General features: G+C 33.6%; 2 protein-coding genes across 2 annotated transcripts; both read right to left on the bottom strand.

Annotated features, from left to right (window-relative positions):
- Positions 1-1,610: 1,610 nt before the first annotated feature.
- Positions 1,611-2,084, bottom strand: LOC145685322 (uncharacterized). The gene has a single exon (XM_081757697.1). It carries the CDS (start codon positions 2,082-2,084, stop codon positions 1,611-1,613), a length of 474 nt encoding a protein of 157 aa, XP_081613823.1.
- Positions 2,085-3,947: 1,863 nt separating this feature from the next.
- Positions 3,948-15,072, bottom strand: LOC145686282 (brachyurin-like). Its single transcript, XM_081759413.1, has 7 exons — positions 14,958-15,072; positions 13,246-13,315; positions 12,078-12,225; positions 9,750-9,919; positions 7,225-7,314; positions 4,452-4,588; positions 3,948-4,161 (listed from the first exon to the last, which is right to left on the bottom strand). Exons 1-7 carry the CDS (start codon positions 15,000-15,002, stop codon positions 4,012-4,014), a joined length of 810 nt encoding a protein of 269 aa, XP_081615539.1. The 5' UTR covers positions 15,003-15,072; the 3' UTR covers positions 3,948-4,011.
- Positions 15,073-17,479: the final 2,407 nt, after the last annotated feature.

The raw sequence follows: 17,479 nt of genomic DNA, 5'->3' as shown, positions 1-17,479 counted from the left end.
TAAACATCACATCCTAACCATTATACATTCCAACACCACACTGTTGTATATAGGGGTTGTATATGTCTTCGGCATTTGTTTCATAGCCAAATAATAATGGAAAAGGAAGGATAACCATTTCTCCAGTCTAAGATGAACCTTTTTTGGGAGTGTTTTGCCCAATGAACACCATATATAACTGACATTATATTAATTTTGTATGTAAGGTATTTGCTTATTACATACTGCATGCAAGAAGAAAACACTGGTCATACATGAATTAGAAACTCCAACCGGAAGTAGGATCAAATCTTGCAAGCGGTGCGAGATATTCAGAAAAATAATCGAAAAATCTCCCCTCTATGATACCCCTTGGCTAATTTTTAATCAATACGTCTTTAACTTGTGTCTGTAAAGAGACATGTACAGATGTTGTAAGGAATGATAAGCCGATTTATGTTCATATGCGAATAATGCGCTGTGTAGAGAGCGCAGGTTCAGCTAGTCGAAAAATTGAAAAACTTTTTATGAGTCGGAAAACTTTCATTGTTTTGAAGCAAAAGGTAAAACAACTTCTTGCAAATCGGAAAGGTTTATTGCTCTGTAGAAACAAGTGAAAGGAATTTTCATGGATCGGAAAATTTTCATTGCGATGGAAAAACAAGTGGAAAAACTTTTCATAAGCCGGGAAATCTTGAATATTATGTATTATGATGTTAGGTAGAAAATTTTCCACTATATTAAACTGCACATTGAGCTACAAAATTGAATTCCTGTAGAGGAAAGTTAGACAGCAACAAATTATAATTTTCGAATTAGCTTTATTAGCTAAATTATACAGAGTATCTCAAAAGCCCCTTACTACCCCTATTAAAATCCAAATGGATGTACGTTCAGCGAATTTGATGTGGTGGGTGAACTTGAGGGTTAGGGGGACACTTTCTGGCGTAGGTTAAGCGGACGGCCGCCATCTTGGTGCCGCCATCTTGAATTTAACTTTTTTATTACAAACGCTACGTGGGTTGTGTGATACATGACCATAGGCTAGAATTTCACCAGAAAATTGAATGTGAAGTCAAAATGCATTTATCTTTACGTGGTAAACAGTTATCCGCAATTGCAAGTGTGACTTTCGTATTACATAATGTACTCAACATGTTGTCCGTGCTAGGCAATGCACGTGTTCAGACGCTTCTCCCAATTGCTATGGACACGTATTAAGGTTTCTGGGGATATTTGTTCACAGGCAGCCATGATACGTTGTTCCAGATGGCGAACATCACGAATTTTCACAGCTTACAACATAGCCTTCATATGTACCCACTGGGTCAAAGGGGATTAAGTCTGGTGATCTGGGAGGCCATTCCACTGATCCACGTCCCAGGGAATTTTTCATCCAGGAACTGACGCACCTGGATGCCATAATGGGGAGGTGCACCATCTTGTTGGAAGAAACTGGGGAAGGTACCATCCTCGGACATCAGAGCCGGCATTATGTTTTCCTGCAACAACGCAAGGTATCGGTCTGCATTTAACGTTCCTGGAATGAAAAACGGACCGACGATCTTTGTTCCCCATATGCATGCCCATACCACAGTTTTCCCTGCAACGGTCATTTTCGAGGGATCTGTTCAAGCGGGGTTATCACGGGACCAATAGCGCATGTTTTGCCTATTGACCTCACCATTTACGTAGAAATGGGCTTCGTCCGAAAAAAGTATCTGCATAGCGAACTGCGGATTTACCCTCAATTGCTCAATAGTCCACTCGCAAAACTGGACGTGACGATCGGGATCGTCCTCTGACAAATGTTGCTGCAATTGAATCTTATATGAATGCCACTTATACCTTTGGAGCTCCCTGTACACTGAACTGTGACTCACGGCACACCGCACTGCTAAACGACGTGTGCTTCGCTGCGACGACTTCGAGAAGGAGACCAGTACGGCAGTAGCTGTTTCTTCGTCCGTGGCTGTCCTTGGACGTCCACTACGGGGTTTATCCACAACTGTTCCCGTTTCCTCGAATTTGGTCAATAACTGTGCCACTGCAACATGCGATACAGGTGCTCGTTGTGGATGACGCGCATTGAAAATGGCAGCCATTGCGCGGGCACTCTTCCCGCCCCATATTTTGATGATGGATGTGTTCGTCCCTCATTATCGGCATGCTTCACAACCTGCAACACAAAAGAAACGCAGTCAAATTCACAACTTCAATTGTGGATAACTGTTTACCACATAAATATAAATGCATTTGACTTCATATTCGGTTTTCTGGTGAAATTCTAGCCTATGGTCATGTATCTCATGACCCACGTAGAGTTTGTAATAAAAAAGTTAAATTCAAGATGACGGCACCAAGATGGCGGCCCTCCGCGTAACCTACACCAGAAAGTATCCCCCTAACCCTCAAGTCACCTACCACATCAAATTCGCTGAAAGTACATCCATTTGGATTTTAATAGGGATGGTAACGGACTTTTGAGACACCCTGTATATATGTTTTTTATTTTGTAAATTAAAATGAAATTAATTCCTGCTTTTAGAACGCAGCGCTAATAGTGCCGCTTTTTACGTTTCTTTTATAATTTAATTGGAAGAACAACTTCACAAATCAGCTTCCTTATTAGTTATATTTCACTTTCTCTTCTGAATGAATATATGAATAAATAAATGTTTATTTCCAGAAAATGGTCAGTATGAGTTACTTAAATCCGAATTTTGAGTAGTCAAAAATTTACTTTATATTATCACTACTTATTTATAAATGTTGCAGTATGTAAATGTAGAAAAGTAATAAAGCTACTAGAAAACTTCGTTTTACGTGTATTAAACTGACGAAATATAATTTTGAGAGATCAAAGGTGGTTTCTGAAGGAAGGATGCATTGAAGTTTTTGAAACATTTTTAAAGGAATGAAGAATCGTTAGATTTTCACTTCATGAAACTTTTTAAGACAATATTTATTAGCAACAAATGTTACGCCTAAACAATCTTGTAGAAATATGTGGATTATGTTTTTGTGAATGGGAAAATATTAATCACTTTAATAAATTTAAAATTTAAATAATAGAATGGGATATTTGTAGTCTACGAACTCGATGCTTGTTCTCTGCACTTTACACACACACACACAAACACACACACACAGAGAGAGAGAGAGAGAGAGAGAGAGAGAGAGACAAAGAAACACTATGTACATTTTTACTTCCCAACTTGAAATACTGGAAAATTTTCCGGTTCCCCAAAAGCTAATTGGAAAATTATAATTTGTTGCTGACCAACTTTTCTCTACAGAAATTCAATTTTGTAGCTCTTTGCAAAGTTAAATATAGTGGAAAATTTTCCACCTAACATCACTGTACATAATATTCAGAGTTGCCCGGCTTATGAAAAGTTTTTCCACTTGTTTCTACATCGCAATGAAAATTTTCCGATCCATGAAAATTCCTTTTACTTGTTTCTACAGGGCAATAAAACTTTCCGATTCACAGAAAGTTGTTTTACTTTTTGCTTCAAAATGATGAAAATTTTCCGACTCATAAAAAGTTCTTAGATTTTTCCATAGAAGACAGAAAATATTTCGATTCATGAAAAATTGTTTCACTTATTCCTACATAGTACTGAAAATTGTCTGAGCCATGAAAATTTTCAGATTCTTTAAACGATCTTTCACTTCTTATTATTTCTATACATGAATTCAATCAATTCTATAGTTACTGAGGAATTGTTACTTCATTACTCAAATTTTTTTAGAACGGAAAATTTTGCGCAGAAATATAGCGGAAAAGTTTCCGAAATGGAAAATTTTCTACCTCACATCACTAGTAGTCACAGAAAGTCCTGTCACGAACCATCATGAGCTCTAATACCACCTCTAGCATAGTTCACATTTACCCAAATATATTGTATATTATAGCATTTATTACATTGTATACGTATATTAAAGAAATACTAAACAAATTTTGAAAAGTTTATTTATTGACTTTGTGTTATTTTACAAGTGTTGTTAAAGAATATTTAAAATCTATTAGACTCCAGCGGTCTGGGAGATCCAGTTTCTGTAGTAGCCAACTCTGGTGTAAACAGATGGGTATCCACTGGCACATCCTCTGCTGCTTCCAAAGGAGACGATTCCAACTTGGGTGCTTCCACGCACCATTGGGCCACCACTGTCACCCTAAAAAATTCAAATTATTACATTAATTACAAACATGTAATTAAAAGTTTCAAAAAAAGAACACCCTTCTGAAATGAAACAGAAAACACGCATCGATTTAAATGTAACCGAGCTACTTGGTTTCTAGTGTTTGATTTGCAATTTGATTTACAAGCTATCTTCAAGAATTTAAATCTTCTTTCAGGCTTGCTAGCTAAACTAATGTAAGATTGTATTATACAGATAACCTATATTTTTCCGTTTCACAGTATGATTTTTTTTTCAAATGACAAACTATGGTGAAGACTTACATTGCAGGAGCTCCCGTAGTAGCCGTCAGCGCAGATCTTTCCACTGTTGATGGAACTTCCATAGTATTGTGAACATTCAGAGTTACTGATAATTGGCAGTTGAACGTACCTCAGTTCAGAGCTGATTCCACTTGCACCTATACGCAGAGAGACCGATTAGCGTTTAAACCTAACTTCTGACAGAATTTCATATCCTATCAGACTATATAATTATTAATTTATTTTATTTAAACGGAAGTCTCATAACAACAATATAAAATTGTTAGAAATATATACATGATGTGAGTATGCACTGGTGTGCCAAACAATCCCCATGCTGAGTCGCTCACAAGCTTTGTAATGATTAGTTATTGTATTGAATTCCATTTCATCCATAAATGAAAAGTGTTGTTATTAATACAATGACTATGCATGTTAACATGTTTTGACTGAAACACATTGTCTCGGCCCTTTAACTCAACTGCTTTGTGTTAGGGGACCAAACATATTCGATGTTACGGTTCCGCTGGCGCGATATCATGCAAAATTATGGTCCTTGTGCATGTGTAGGAGACCTTTGATATTATCTTGCTTGCTTTTCATTTGTTTCCATTGAATACGCAATATTTCGTGTTAATTTATTTATCTATCCTTAAATTTGGCACACCAGTACAGTTTTTTAAAAAATATTATTCCCATCGCTATTTCTGTAATCTTTTAGGAATATCGATTTTCATAATGCAACAGATTTAAAAGGAATAAAGTTAATTCAGCATAAACCATTAGTAAACTGTCAGGTGTTGTAAGTAGTAGATGCTATTATAAAGTTTTTATAAGAATATCAATTATTAGATGTAATTAGATAACAAATATTGTACTCTTGAGTTTCTCTATTCGTGATTATGTAACTTATCAAATGACCAAATATATGAAAGAATGTAGCATATGCCGGTCAGCAGAATGAGATAGTGGAAATAAATGTCTGATAATTAAAGCACAGGCGAAACTACTTTATAATACTAGTAACAGATGTTGGGATGACGTTACTCTGTGTGGTCTCTCCTCATCATTTGCAAATATGCTTCAATTCGTGGTATTATATATTTTCGGAGTAGGGAAGGTTAATCCACTCATAAATCCTTTTGTCTAACGAGTGACATATATCTCAGAAGCTGCTGGGAGATCTCTAGTGAATACAGAAATTATTGTTCTAGGGTTCTCGAACGCTTAGAACTGTAGTCTCTGTGCGTCCCGATGGACCTACCTTATATGACCAACAAATATTTTCGCTTTACATCGTTGCAAAATGATGCTACAGGGCGGATTCTAATCTGACGATTATTCGGCAATGTATAATATCATGAAGCTTTGGGTCGAACACACTAAATGAGCTATATGACTCCAGACTAAACTAACTATAACTCAATGTTGATGAAATCTAACCCTTATGGAAAAAAAAGTAGCAACTTGACATAAACTTATGTCTAAACAAAATATTAGATATATAACAATAGTTTGCTTTTGTTACTTTATGTCCACCCAAAACAGGAAAGTAAACAACGCTCAATGATATTATTATTCTTTGCTGTTTGAAACCAGGCTGCGTTACCTATATTTCCATTGATTTCTGAGTGTCAACAGGAAATCATTTGAGACTTGCTTACATTAAATCAAAACTGATGGCACAACAAAGTGTAGAAATTTGACACAACAAGCACTTATGACATTAACACTTGTCAGTTGTTACTTTTTCCATAAATTCTAATTCCCACAACACAAAAAATGTTACTTAGCTCTAGCTCCAGACAGCTTAAATATGTTGCCAGAACCACTTAAGGAAATATCTTTTCCTAGTGTTGCATACTACAAAAATCTTACGTGAGTCCTAGAAGTAGATTAGTGTTGCCTAACTGAAATGTATATAATGCATATGAGAAGTGGTGAATCACCTCTTGATACCCAAAACATCACAATTTATCCTGATTTCTAATCAATTCCGAAAGTAATTTAAGGAAAATAGTATACTTTCTGGAAATGCGAATATAAAAGATTCCGCTGTTCTGTGCTGAGTTCAGCTGTGGTTTGAAGATATATCTTGGCTAATTTTCGCTAAACTTGGTTCTTGTAACTTTGAGAAGTACTTCTCAGCAAACAATAAACTACTTTAACTAAATTACGTATATGTCCACAATCTTCTCAAACAGACTAAAATCGAAACCTAATATCAGTTTTTCATTTAACACTCTTAGTTACATATGTCATGTGTAAATGGATGTTGAATTCATACATGCGCATGGTAACGAAAAATATCCAAGCGATTAGGCAACAAAATATGAATAATACATTTTCATCAATGAACTATGACTTCTGTTATGTACTGGAAATGATATAAAAGGACATCTTGCGAAGAAACGAGGCAGATATATTTGTTAATACTAAATAAAACTGGGAAGATTATAAAACTCAAAATAGTGAGTAAACTCTAGAAGGAACGAATTTTATGTTTTATAACAATTTATAACGTTTAAAAATATTTTTAAAATGTCTGCCTGGCGACACAATATTAAGAGACCATTACTAAATAGTGACCATTTCGCTAATAAAATTTGTTTCAATCGAGTTGCATATAAACATGTTTTTGACTATTGTTGAAAATAGCACTAAACTTTAGTAGCACATATATTTTCCAATAATTTGTTTATATCTCACTATTAAGCTTGAATAAAAGTACTTAAAATTCAAATATAAATTAACGTAATCTAATTATCCCAATATAATTATCATGAATACATACTATCAGAAGTCTTTCCCCATCCACTGACGGTGACGGTAGCACCTTCCAGATTGCTAACGGAGTTTTCAAGAGCAATAGGTTGAATGTAATCTGTAGTTAAAAGAACAAAATAGAATTAAGCCATTTTATACATGGATTTAATGATTGGTCAGCAAAAAACAGCAGCTATAGACATAAGAGATACAAATGCTCTTGTTCTCACTTAGAAATTCAAATTACTTATAATCTTATCCAATATAATATTATCAAGAGAAGAAGCATGTTCATATCAACTTTATGAATGAGCATATGAATGAACGAAGATTATAATGATCGAGTGAAAATTGTATAATGCTACTCAGCAATACACACAGTCGTAAGTGATGCTGAGATTAGACAAAGTAATTTACATATAGCTAATATATGCGAGTATGTGTCATGTATACTGTAGTATAATGTAAGGCTCGGATTTCTATGAAGTAATATTTTTATATTAGCATCTTTTTATATGACTAATTAAATATAAACACATTTCTGACTCTTGTGATTACGAAAATTTGTTTTGTGTTAGTCATGTAAGCGCATATGTTACGATTAGGTCACATTTGGATCCGAAGTGTTATAAAAATATACTTTTGGAAAGTTTCCCTTAATACTCAAAAAATATTTGCTAGTTCAATTAGCTAGGTTATTTGGAACTTCCTTTCTTAAAAATATTTGGCCTTGCGTTTCAGGACTTGAAGGCTTATTGCGCAGAATGAAGGAGAAAATGATTTACTGTGCGGATAATCAATCTGTTTGAAAGCAGAAATCACAAACTGAACCTGTATGTGTGTGTATGTTTTCTCTCCGGCACTATAAAGGTGCTGTGCATGCAGACTAAAAAGTTGTACACATTTCTCATATGAAACATGTAATTCATATCTTTCAAACCCATGTTTATACATTATGACATACCAAGCAAAAGGTATATAATTCAGTTAAACTATATCTGATATAAAATAATTAAATTTTATTATAAATTTTGGGTGTTATAAATTGAAAAAAATGCTTCTGTAAAATATCATAAAATAAGTTCTAATTTTGCTGAATTTGTCATCAAAGAAAGCATATTAGCTAGACACTACACTAGCATGACAGACTGCATTTACATATTTTTCGTGTATTTTTTTAAATGACTAAACATACAATAATAGTAGCAAGAGATGGGTTAGTACAGGAATAAGGAAAGATCACTAACTAGGACATTGGGCTAACATTTCTTTCTGTTATTGAGATTCTTACCTATGTTACTGTTAGACATCAAGTTAGAAATTAACCATCTCCTGTTTTCCTGAGCCCTTTATTTACAATTGCAAGTAAAATTACGTTTATCATACGATTACCCTACATTAAAGTTTAGAATTTCCCTACTAACTGAAGAAATATTTATAAATGCCAGGAATTAATATTTGCTCTTTTTTAAGAAGTATGCTATTTATCCTTGTTATTTGTAAATTCTAAATAGAAAATTTAGCATGTATTTAGGAATTAAATATAACTAACTAAAACTAACTAACTTTATGGCTTATCGAACCCGGAGGTTCAATGCCGCGTTCACAAAAGCTCTCCACTGACTTGTATCCTTAGCCAACTGGATCCAGTTTCTACTTTGTATTTTTGTCTCTGCGAGATCCATCTTAATATTGTCCTCCCATCTGCGCTTAGGTCTCTCTAATGGTAATTTTCCGATTGGTCTTCTAGTCGAGACTTTGAAAGCGTTTCTATTTTCTTCCATTCTAGCTACATGACGTGCCCATCTAAGCCTCCTAGACTTGACGACCCTAACAATGTTGTGTAAACTGTATAAATTATGTAGTTCCTCGTTATGAAGTTTGCGCCATTTCCCGTTTCCGTTCCTCTTGGGTCCGAATATTCTTCTCAGGATCTTGTTCTCAAATACTTTCAGTCTATGTTATTCTTTCAAAGTAAGCAACCATGTTTCGCAACCATATAGAACTACAAACATGATTATCGTTTTATATATTTTAAGCTTCAAATTCCTCGACAAAATTCGCGACGGCAAGAGATTTTGAACTGAATAATAACACGAATTCCCTGCTTTTAGTCGACATTTAATTTCTTCGTGAATATGATATTCGTCTGTAAATATTGATCCTAGATATTTGAAAGTATACACTTTATCAAAAGAATTATTTAATATTTTAGCGCATCTATAATTTACTGTATTACGATCCCGACACACTTCTATGTATTTATGGCTAGGATAAATTACATACGGCGAGGATAAAAAGCATAGGTTTAAAAAAGCAAATTTGCGATTCTAAAATTTCTGATTTAATATAATGTAATTACTAATTCATTTGATAATATCTTCACTGTAAATTTTAACCTTTATAAAACTTTTTAAAAAAAAAAAAAAAAAAGATTTTGCTGTGTCGTATTCTGATTCGTTTTCGTTATTTGAAAGACATATATTTCTTCTTAAAATCTTTAACAGAAGATAAGGGAAAGAGACGTCACTGAATATAAAGAGTATTACTTACTGTTAAAGCTGACGGCCTGAGAGAGTTCTACGACAGCGATGTCATTATTGATGGTGTTAGGGTTGTATTGTTCGTGAACTGCAGCAGCATCAGCAGCAATGATTTGTCTTCCTGCCTCACTTGGAGCGTTGATATTTTGGGCTCCCAAGTATACTTCGATGGATGAAGCACTAAAATACAAAAGAAAATTAATTTTAATTATATCCCATAGCATTTTGTGGGGTTTTGTTCTATTAGTAAATGTTAAGGTAGAACTTAAAGGGTGCAAGCACCAAGTTTTGTTGAGACTGGAAAATGGCAGTAGTCCCAAAGTTCAAAATCAAATTCATAGCTTTGCACAAACCTGTAAGTGCTTTGTTCTGAATTTAATTAAGCATTTGGTTTAATTCACGATGAAGCAAAAATGTGTATTAATAAATCTTGAAATATTGGTGCTCAAAATAACTCTAATAGTGGTTACATTTTTAATTTTACGTTTGATCTAGGAGCTCTACTTTGTTGCAACCCATGAATTTTGATGACTTCTAGTACCAAAAATATATTTTTTTTTTTGTGTTGGACTTAAACTTTGATATTTAAGTTGTAACTTAAAATTCAATTTAAAGTAAAATGAATTTCATACAACAGATTACTACGTTGGGTTACAATTAATTTCAATGTTTCGACAATGGAAATATGAATTTATCCACAAAACTAAATGTGAACGACAAACTGCCAAATTTCACCCAGAAGCACTCACCCACAGTGAGAGAACAATTACTTTATTTTAAAAAATCTAGTAAATACTACACAGGTTTAAACCACATAAGAACTGAAGGTGTCGGTAGTTTGTCTGCCTAAAGTTCAGGCACTCAGTTTTAGAGTTCATTAATTTTATTTGTGAGAAAAGAGTCATCCACGATAAGTATATTTAATCATCGAAAGGTCAAAATAGTATGCACTAGTACAAATAGTAATGGGATCATCGAAACAATTAGCAATGTCATATCATAGTTAATTGTATACACTAAATTTCAATCTAAATTATTCACTGTATACACACACACACACAAAAAAAACTTACCAATTTAATGGAAACACCAGGAATTCGTGACACGTCTCATATTCGGGTTGGCAACAGCCGGGCTGTTTTTCATGGTCTTTTCGAGTAAGTCCTAACTATGTGCGAAGCAGTACACCAACAATGTGCCATGAACTGAACAGGCAGTGATAATGGAAAAATTCTCTAATTTACAATGCGGGCGAATTGTTCCGTTCGAATATGTCGTGCAAATGTGAAGAAAGAGACAAGTGTGTTGAGTGAGTGGCGAGGAACAGTGTCCAAGGTAATTACATCCTACAAAATTTCCAGCAAAATCACATCAGCTAAGAGGAATAGTGATGCTATGAGCGATCGGAAGAAAACCCTCAATAACATGTGATGAAGAGCATTATAAACGGATTGTCACTCAAAAGCTTCCTGTGATTTTCGTGCAATTGACAATAGGACGCTAACAACACCATCAACGGACGGTTCCATTACATGCACATAAGAGGTCGCGTCCCATCGACGAAACCTTTAATAAGAATCAATCACAATGGGGATATGAGCATGAAAAATGGACCGTATTGTCTACAAACGTGCGGTGTAATCGTAAGAACAATCGCTCACCTTATGTCAGACCAATGGATGTGCCTATGTGTGGCGGATCCCAAAGGATCGTTAAGATGACCAGTGTCTCTTTCCAACCTTGAGGCATGTTGGCGGCTCTGTGATGCTTTTGGCTGCAATATGTATGTTTTCAGTGGATTGTGTAGAGACTCTTTCCAGTCACGTCACTTCCCATGATCATGTCGGTATTTTAGGGTAACATGTGCAACCTATGGTATATAAGTTGTTTCCAAGGAATGAAGTCAAATTCCAGGATGTTAATATGTCAATTGACATGGCTGTATCTGTAGCCGTGAGGTTTGGAGAACAACAGGATAAAATTAAACACCTTTTATGGCCCGCCCAATCCGCGCCGCTGAACATAATTAAACAACTGCAACCCGTTTTGGAGTCAGAAATCCGGCGTAAATTTTGGCTTTCATCTTGTATCACAGAACTGAATGATGAACTGCATCCATAATGTTATAATTTTCCATATTCTAACATCCACTACCTCTATGACTGAATTTCATCAGAGTTCATCTGTTGGCGATAGGTGATGCAATAACATAGTAATCTTTTAACTAAGTTTTACTTTTCTCAGGTTTTTCGATTAAATTGAAATGGTTTCTAGTCAAAAGTAATTGATATTCAAAATATAACGAACAAATTAAAGATCGTTTTGAGCATGTACTTACCCCTCAGCGCAGTGAGCAGCTGTGAGGATGATTCTACTGGAGATGACGGATCCACCACAGAAAGTATTTCCATTGATGATCAAAGCAACTTGGTAAGGGAATTGGCCGTGGGAGGCAACGTTGCCATTGATAATTCTACTATTCAATTCTGAAATTTGAAAATAACAGATTCATAATAACTATTTTTAGAAAGTCTGTTGTTTTTTTTTTCTAGTTGTATGGTGTTATTAATAGTTATGATGTGTTCCGTTCTACTCTCTGTTCTCAAAATAGAAGTCAGATAATAAAGAGTGTCAATCTTTAAGTGTAAAGGAAATTTAAAATCATTCTTGTGATGTCACCGCAGTAGAAGCAAATAAAAAGTATTTTTACATTATATTTACCCTTCATGTCACATATTTTTGTTTTATGCTTTAATATATTTGCTTTGTTTAAATATTTCATTTTCAACTATTTTTATTATAGTTGCATTTATCCTGTTTAATTTCCATAGAAATTACATTCCAAAATGCATCATAATCAATGTGATTGATATGTACAAACTTCGATGCTAAGGATTAATTATTCTCTAAACTTTGAAACGCAAGCATCAATCATTATCTTGCGGCGAACTATTTAGTCGAAGTTGAAATTTGTTACGAAAGTTCCTGTGAATTTCATACGTACAACAATTGAATTTTATTTTTTTTCGGCAGGTGCGAGCTCACTTGACATGCATCTTAATCAGGAATCAAGATACTATTATATTTTCAGTATTATGGCGAAGTTTTAATTTAAAGTTTCTGTACTATTTTATTTATTTAAACAGATTTCTGGGCATTACCAAAATCTATGGCTTCAAAGCTGTCATGCATGAGGAATGACGTCCGGGCGAATAGGCACAATTTCATTTAGTGAGAGAGGGAACACGAACATGAAAATCGTTCGAGATTTCTGTTTCAGGAACTTCCTTTCTGTTTCATAGGTCTGCACGTTGCGACTGAGAATCACGCACACTACATTCATTAAATTTAAATGTATTAATTGTCTAATGGTAAAAGAAAAATAAATTTCTGATCTCAAATTTCAAAAAACAAACTTCTGTAATTAGATTAGATTTTAAGTTATATGTTTGACTAAGCCTGGGAAACATACGAAAATTATCTAGTAAATAAATTATTTTACTTACTTGGCAAGGGAGCTGAATCCAAGACTGGGAGAGTCTTTCGCACTGGAATCAATGCTTTTTGTGGCAGGGCCTGGAAAATATAAAGTAAAGAATGAAGTACTTTAAACTTAAAGGAAGAGCTAAACCATTTTTTTTTTGTAATTTTAATAATTACGAACATTATATATGGAATACAGAAAGGCAATCGTTCATTTATGTATATTTCAAGTAAAAGATTTCTTCACATATATATTTTCCGAAATAAAAAAGTGCTTTACTTGTATTTCAACTTCAATCAATCTCTAATTGCTCAATTGCGATCTATTTTAAAATTTCCGATATTAGGCCTATATCCCACAGAGAATTGCACCGTTAATTATGTTTCATTTTCTTATATTTGGTCTCTTTTTCTTTTTCACTTTCAAGCTTATGTGATAATTATGATTCAATTGTATTTAAACCAGTTACCGCTCTTGATCGGAGTCCAATCCCTAAAAAAATAAATTTTGTCAGAACAAGTTAAAGGATGCATTCTTGCGTAATGTATTAATGTCTAAATAAGGTTTTCTGAACTTACACGAAACTTTCTCAATTTACGTTGATATGGTAAAACTGAAATTTGAAACGATGTTATTTGCTTTACGAGCGGGGCGACAGACTTAACCACTTATTTCATAATCAATAACTAATTTAAAATGTGAGACTTCGACCAAATATCACCTTGACCCTAAAATACGGCTTTAATCGTGTAATTTTATCTCTGCAATTGATGTTAATAAATTAAATATTAAAATAATCCTTTATCAGGGGTATTGTGAGCTCAACAAAATGAAATCCAATTACCAAAATTGAGATATGCATTTTGATCACTATACTTCAGTACATGGAGATTTTTTTGTATTCCTTGTCACATTATAAGAGTTATTTATAATATCTGGAATTATATATTTTACACTCTGAAAGTAGCTTTAGATAGAGGTCTTAAAGGATAAATACGTCGAAGATGACCAAAAGTGGATTTGATTCGCTTCTGTACTGAACACCATCATGGCGGAAATCGAAAGTGTCAAATAAAAATATGTAACCAACAGAAAAATTTAATTACTCACATATCGTAACTGTATTACTCTATTAAAAACATTATTACTAAATACTATATATGTTTGAAACTAAATGTGTTAGTTATAAGTAAACGATTTCTACCATGCTGAGAGTGGAAACAAGATAAAGCATATTTATAACTTAAGATACCAATTTTGGAAAGAAATTCAATGGGATTTCAGTGTTGAATGTTAATAATTTGAATTTTTTTTAAAGACTAACGTAATATCAAAATCGAATAATGTTATTTACACACACAGATAAGTAATAAAAGAAACCGAAATTATATTCGAAAAATTATTACTTCGTTTCTGTAGAAAACAAATATTTTCTTTAGAGAAGTGTATTAAACTATTGTGTTCTTATCAAGAAGAAAGAAAACATATTCACCGAAATGTGTAATGACATACTTTGTTATGGAACCAGGGGGTCATTTTGGGAGGATAGAGGGCGATTTCCCTGTTAATTTGAAAGACACCTGCTTTTTAACAAATTGTGTACTAATACTTGGTAAAATCTGAAATGCTGCTGCTGTATGGATCCTAAAGTCGCTAGTTTTATTAAATGTAAGGAGTAAATTAAAAAATGAATGACGTTTTTCACTAGCAACTATGAGAATATCGTAGACTTACCTGTGCCACTGCAAGAGCGATAGCAACGACGAGAAGAACCTTCATTTTAGGATGATATGATGGATCATAAAATGTGCCATCGATTATCAAAACGTTTCAATTTATACCATTTTCCTTGTTACGTAAAATTTCTTTATCTGACTATTTTAAAACCAGAAAATCCCAGAGCAAAACTCACGTGTTGGAATTTTTTATCTGTAAGTCTCTTTATTAAGTTAATCTTCTGGAAATTATCCCTATATTGTATTTATATTGGGAAAATACACTATTTAGTACGTAGATAATAAGTTAAATTATATTTTTGTTTTTCATAAGAATAAATGATTTATTTTTATAACGTGTTTTTTTTTTAAATATAAGATAACAGTATGTATTTGTTGAAGTGTAATTTATCTCACTCATTGATCAAACAGACTCACAGCAAAGGCAATCAGTGGATGATTCATTAACTTTCGCGCACAAAGAAGGAGACCTGCATAAAACACTTTCAGGAAATAAATCTTCTTTTGTTGATCTTGCCAAGTCTAATACTATTTATTATTTCAAACGTAACGGGTCTGATATGGCAAATGCCGTTAGTGAACTCTATATACTATTCTTGCACTACATGACTGAGAAAGCATTTAAGAATACCCAATAGAAATTGAATTATCTGAGTCAAACTTGATATGAGATAAATGTGATGTTAAATTGTATGAAAATAATATTTAATGTAACATCTTTCTATTATGCCGTTTATTGAGGTGGATGAATAATGAAAGAGAATAGTTATGAAAGAATTAGTAGAAAGAGAAGTGAAAGGAAACGAGGAAACCAAGGAGCAAGTCGCTGTTAGCAAAATTGCTAAGCCACAAGTGTAACCCATACAGTACTAAGTTTTAATATCGTTGTCAGTGCCCACTCAAACAACTGTTTGGACAATTAGTCGGTTGTAAAGGTGTTTAATTCGTGGTGCATATTATTCCACGCTCATCGTAGATCTTTGCGAGTTCTCTGATAATATTGCCGAAACTTAGGTTGTCTGTCCAGCGTGTCCAATTACGTTCTACAAATCCTTAATAGGTAATAGGTTTGGAGACCCAGCAGTCCAGAGTGTAAAGAATGTTCTAAATAGACCACTTAGATTACCCTGAAAATATAGTGACAAATATGAATTTGCTGCAAGAAGGCTACTTCCGTAAAGTATGTAATACGTTCAAAGAACAAGATTGACAACGTTAGTTGGCAGTGACGAAGCGTACTATGAGGCTCTGAGGCCGGGCCTACTCTGTTTCCTACCATATATTTTCTTTATATTTGGTTTCTTAAAAAATAAAATCAAGACTTCAACATTTTGTTTTTTTCGTTAACAAAATAGTAGGTTGGAAACACTTGGAGACCCTTCCGTCTGAGCCTCATAAGGTCGATAGACAGGTTTATGTGTTATGCTGCTCAGGGAGCGAAGCTATTATTGTTGCGGATTACACGCATTGTTGGAAAGATTTCTATTAATGATGATAACTCGTTTTTTTTCGGTATATACTCTCAGAAGTTATTCAGAGTAGCTGTTATTTTTCCCTACATGGGGCGTAGTCTATAATAGCTTGTAGAATATAAGTCTGATATATTAAAAATATGTATAAATTTACCAAACGCTACCCTACATTACAAAATAATGATATTTATGTGCAATTTTAGTTGAGTTTTCCATTTCATAGAATCAATGGCGTATTTACGATTTTTTTCTGGGGGCTTTGCTTGTTTCGAGAGCGGCTTTGCTAACTTTATTCCTGGAAATGTGAAAATTCTGCAATATACATAAAACAATAAAAAGTTGCGATAAAATTATGGTGAGTGCTTAAGCCCGAAAGCCACCCCTTAAATATACCACTGCATAGAATACAATATTAAATACCTTGCATTGCTTCAAATAAAGTTCCTTCTAAGCATTATCATTTCTAGTGGTCATTACAACGTGATGCATTAATTAAATGCTGTATTGTACTTACTTTAAAGTAGGAGATACAAGTAACAAACGCTTATCCAAGAAATTTGACAGCTAACTGTAACAATGTATTTTTTCTCTCCTTCCATTTTCAAGTATGTAGGAAATGGAAACAGCAAGTGAGAAGGAAATTTTCCTCATCCTCCCTGTAAATCTCAAGCAGAAGAAAATATGAACTGCACTTCAACATATTTGTAGTGGAGCTAAATGGGAATATTCCATTAATACATATTGTGTGTTTTCCTCATATAATATTTGTTGAATAATAATAATAATAATAATAATAATAATAATAATAATAATAATAATAATAATATACTACCTTCCATCTACATTTTATTCTATATATATCCATTCTTTCTTGTTAAATTAAACAACAACATCAACAAAAACTATGTATACAAGCACATAAATATAACTAAACAGTGTTAGAAATACAGAGTGGACCAAAAGTAGGTATACAGACATGTGTCTATCAATTATGACATTTTAATTAAGATGATGAATTTATTTGATTTGGTTTGTTTCGAGCTTAAGG

The sequence above is a fragment of the Thermobia domestica genome, chromosome 5, assembly GCF_964235325.1.
Source record: "Thermobia domestica chromosome 5, izTheDome1.hap1.1, whole genome shotgun sequence".
In the NCBI taxonomy this organism is placed as follows: Eukaryota; Metazoa; Arthropoda; class Insecta; order Zygentoma; family Lepismatidae; genus Thermobia; species Thermobia domestica.
This window is presented reverse-complemented; position numbering and strand designations above follow the sequence as displayed.

Bases quoted from the DNA above. Each gene is read 5' to 3' on its own strand.
- LOC145686282 (XM_081759413.1), bottom strand. From the start codon at position 15,002: ATGAAGGTTCTTCTCGTCGTTGCTATCGCTCTTGCAGTGGCACAG. The intron at 7,315-9,749 runs GTAAGTAATACT...TTTTAACTACAG, and splicing joins TCAGGCCGTCAGCTTTAACA to ATTACATTCAACCTATTGCT. The intron at 4,162-4,451 runs GTAAGTCTTCAC...TGAATTTTTTAG, and splicing joins ACTACGGGAGCTCCTGCAAT to GGTGACAGTGGTGGCCCAAT.
- LOC145685322 (XM_081757697.1), bottom strand. From the start codon at position 2,084: ATGGCTGCCATTTTCAATGCGCGTCATCCACAACGAGCACCTGTATCG.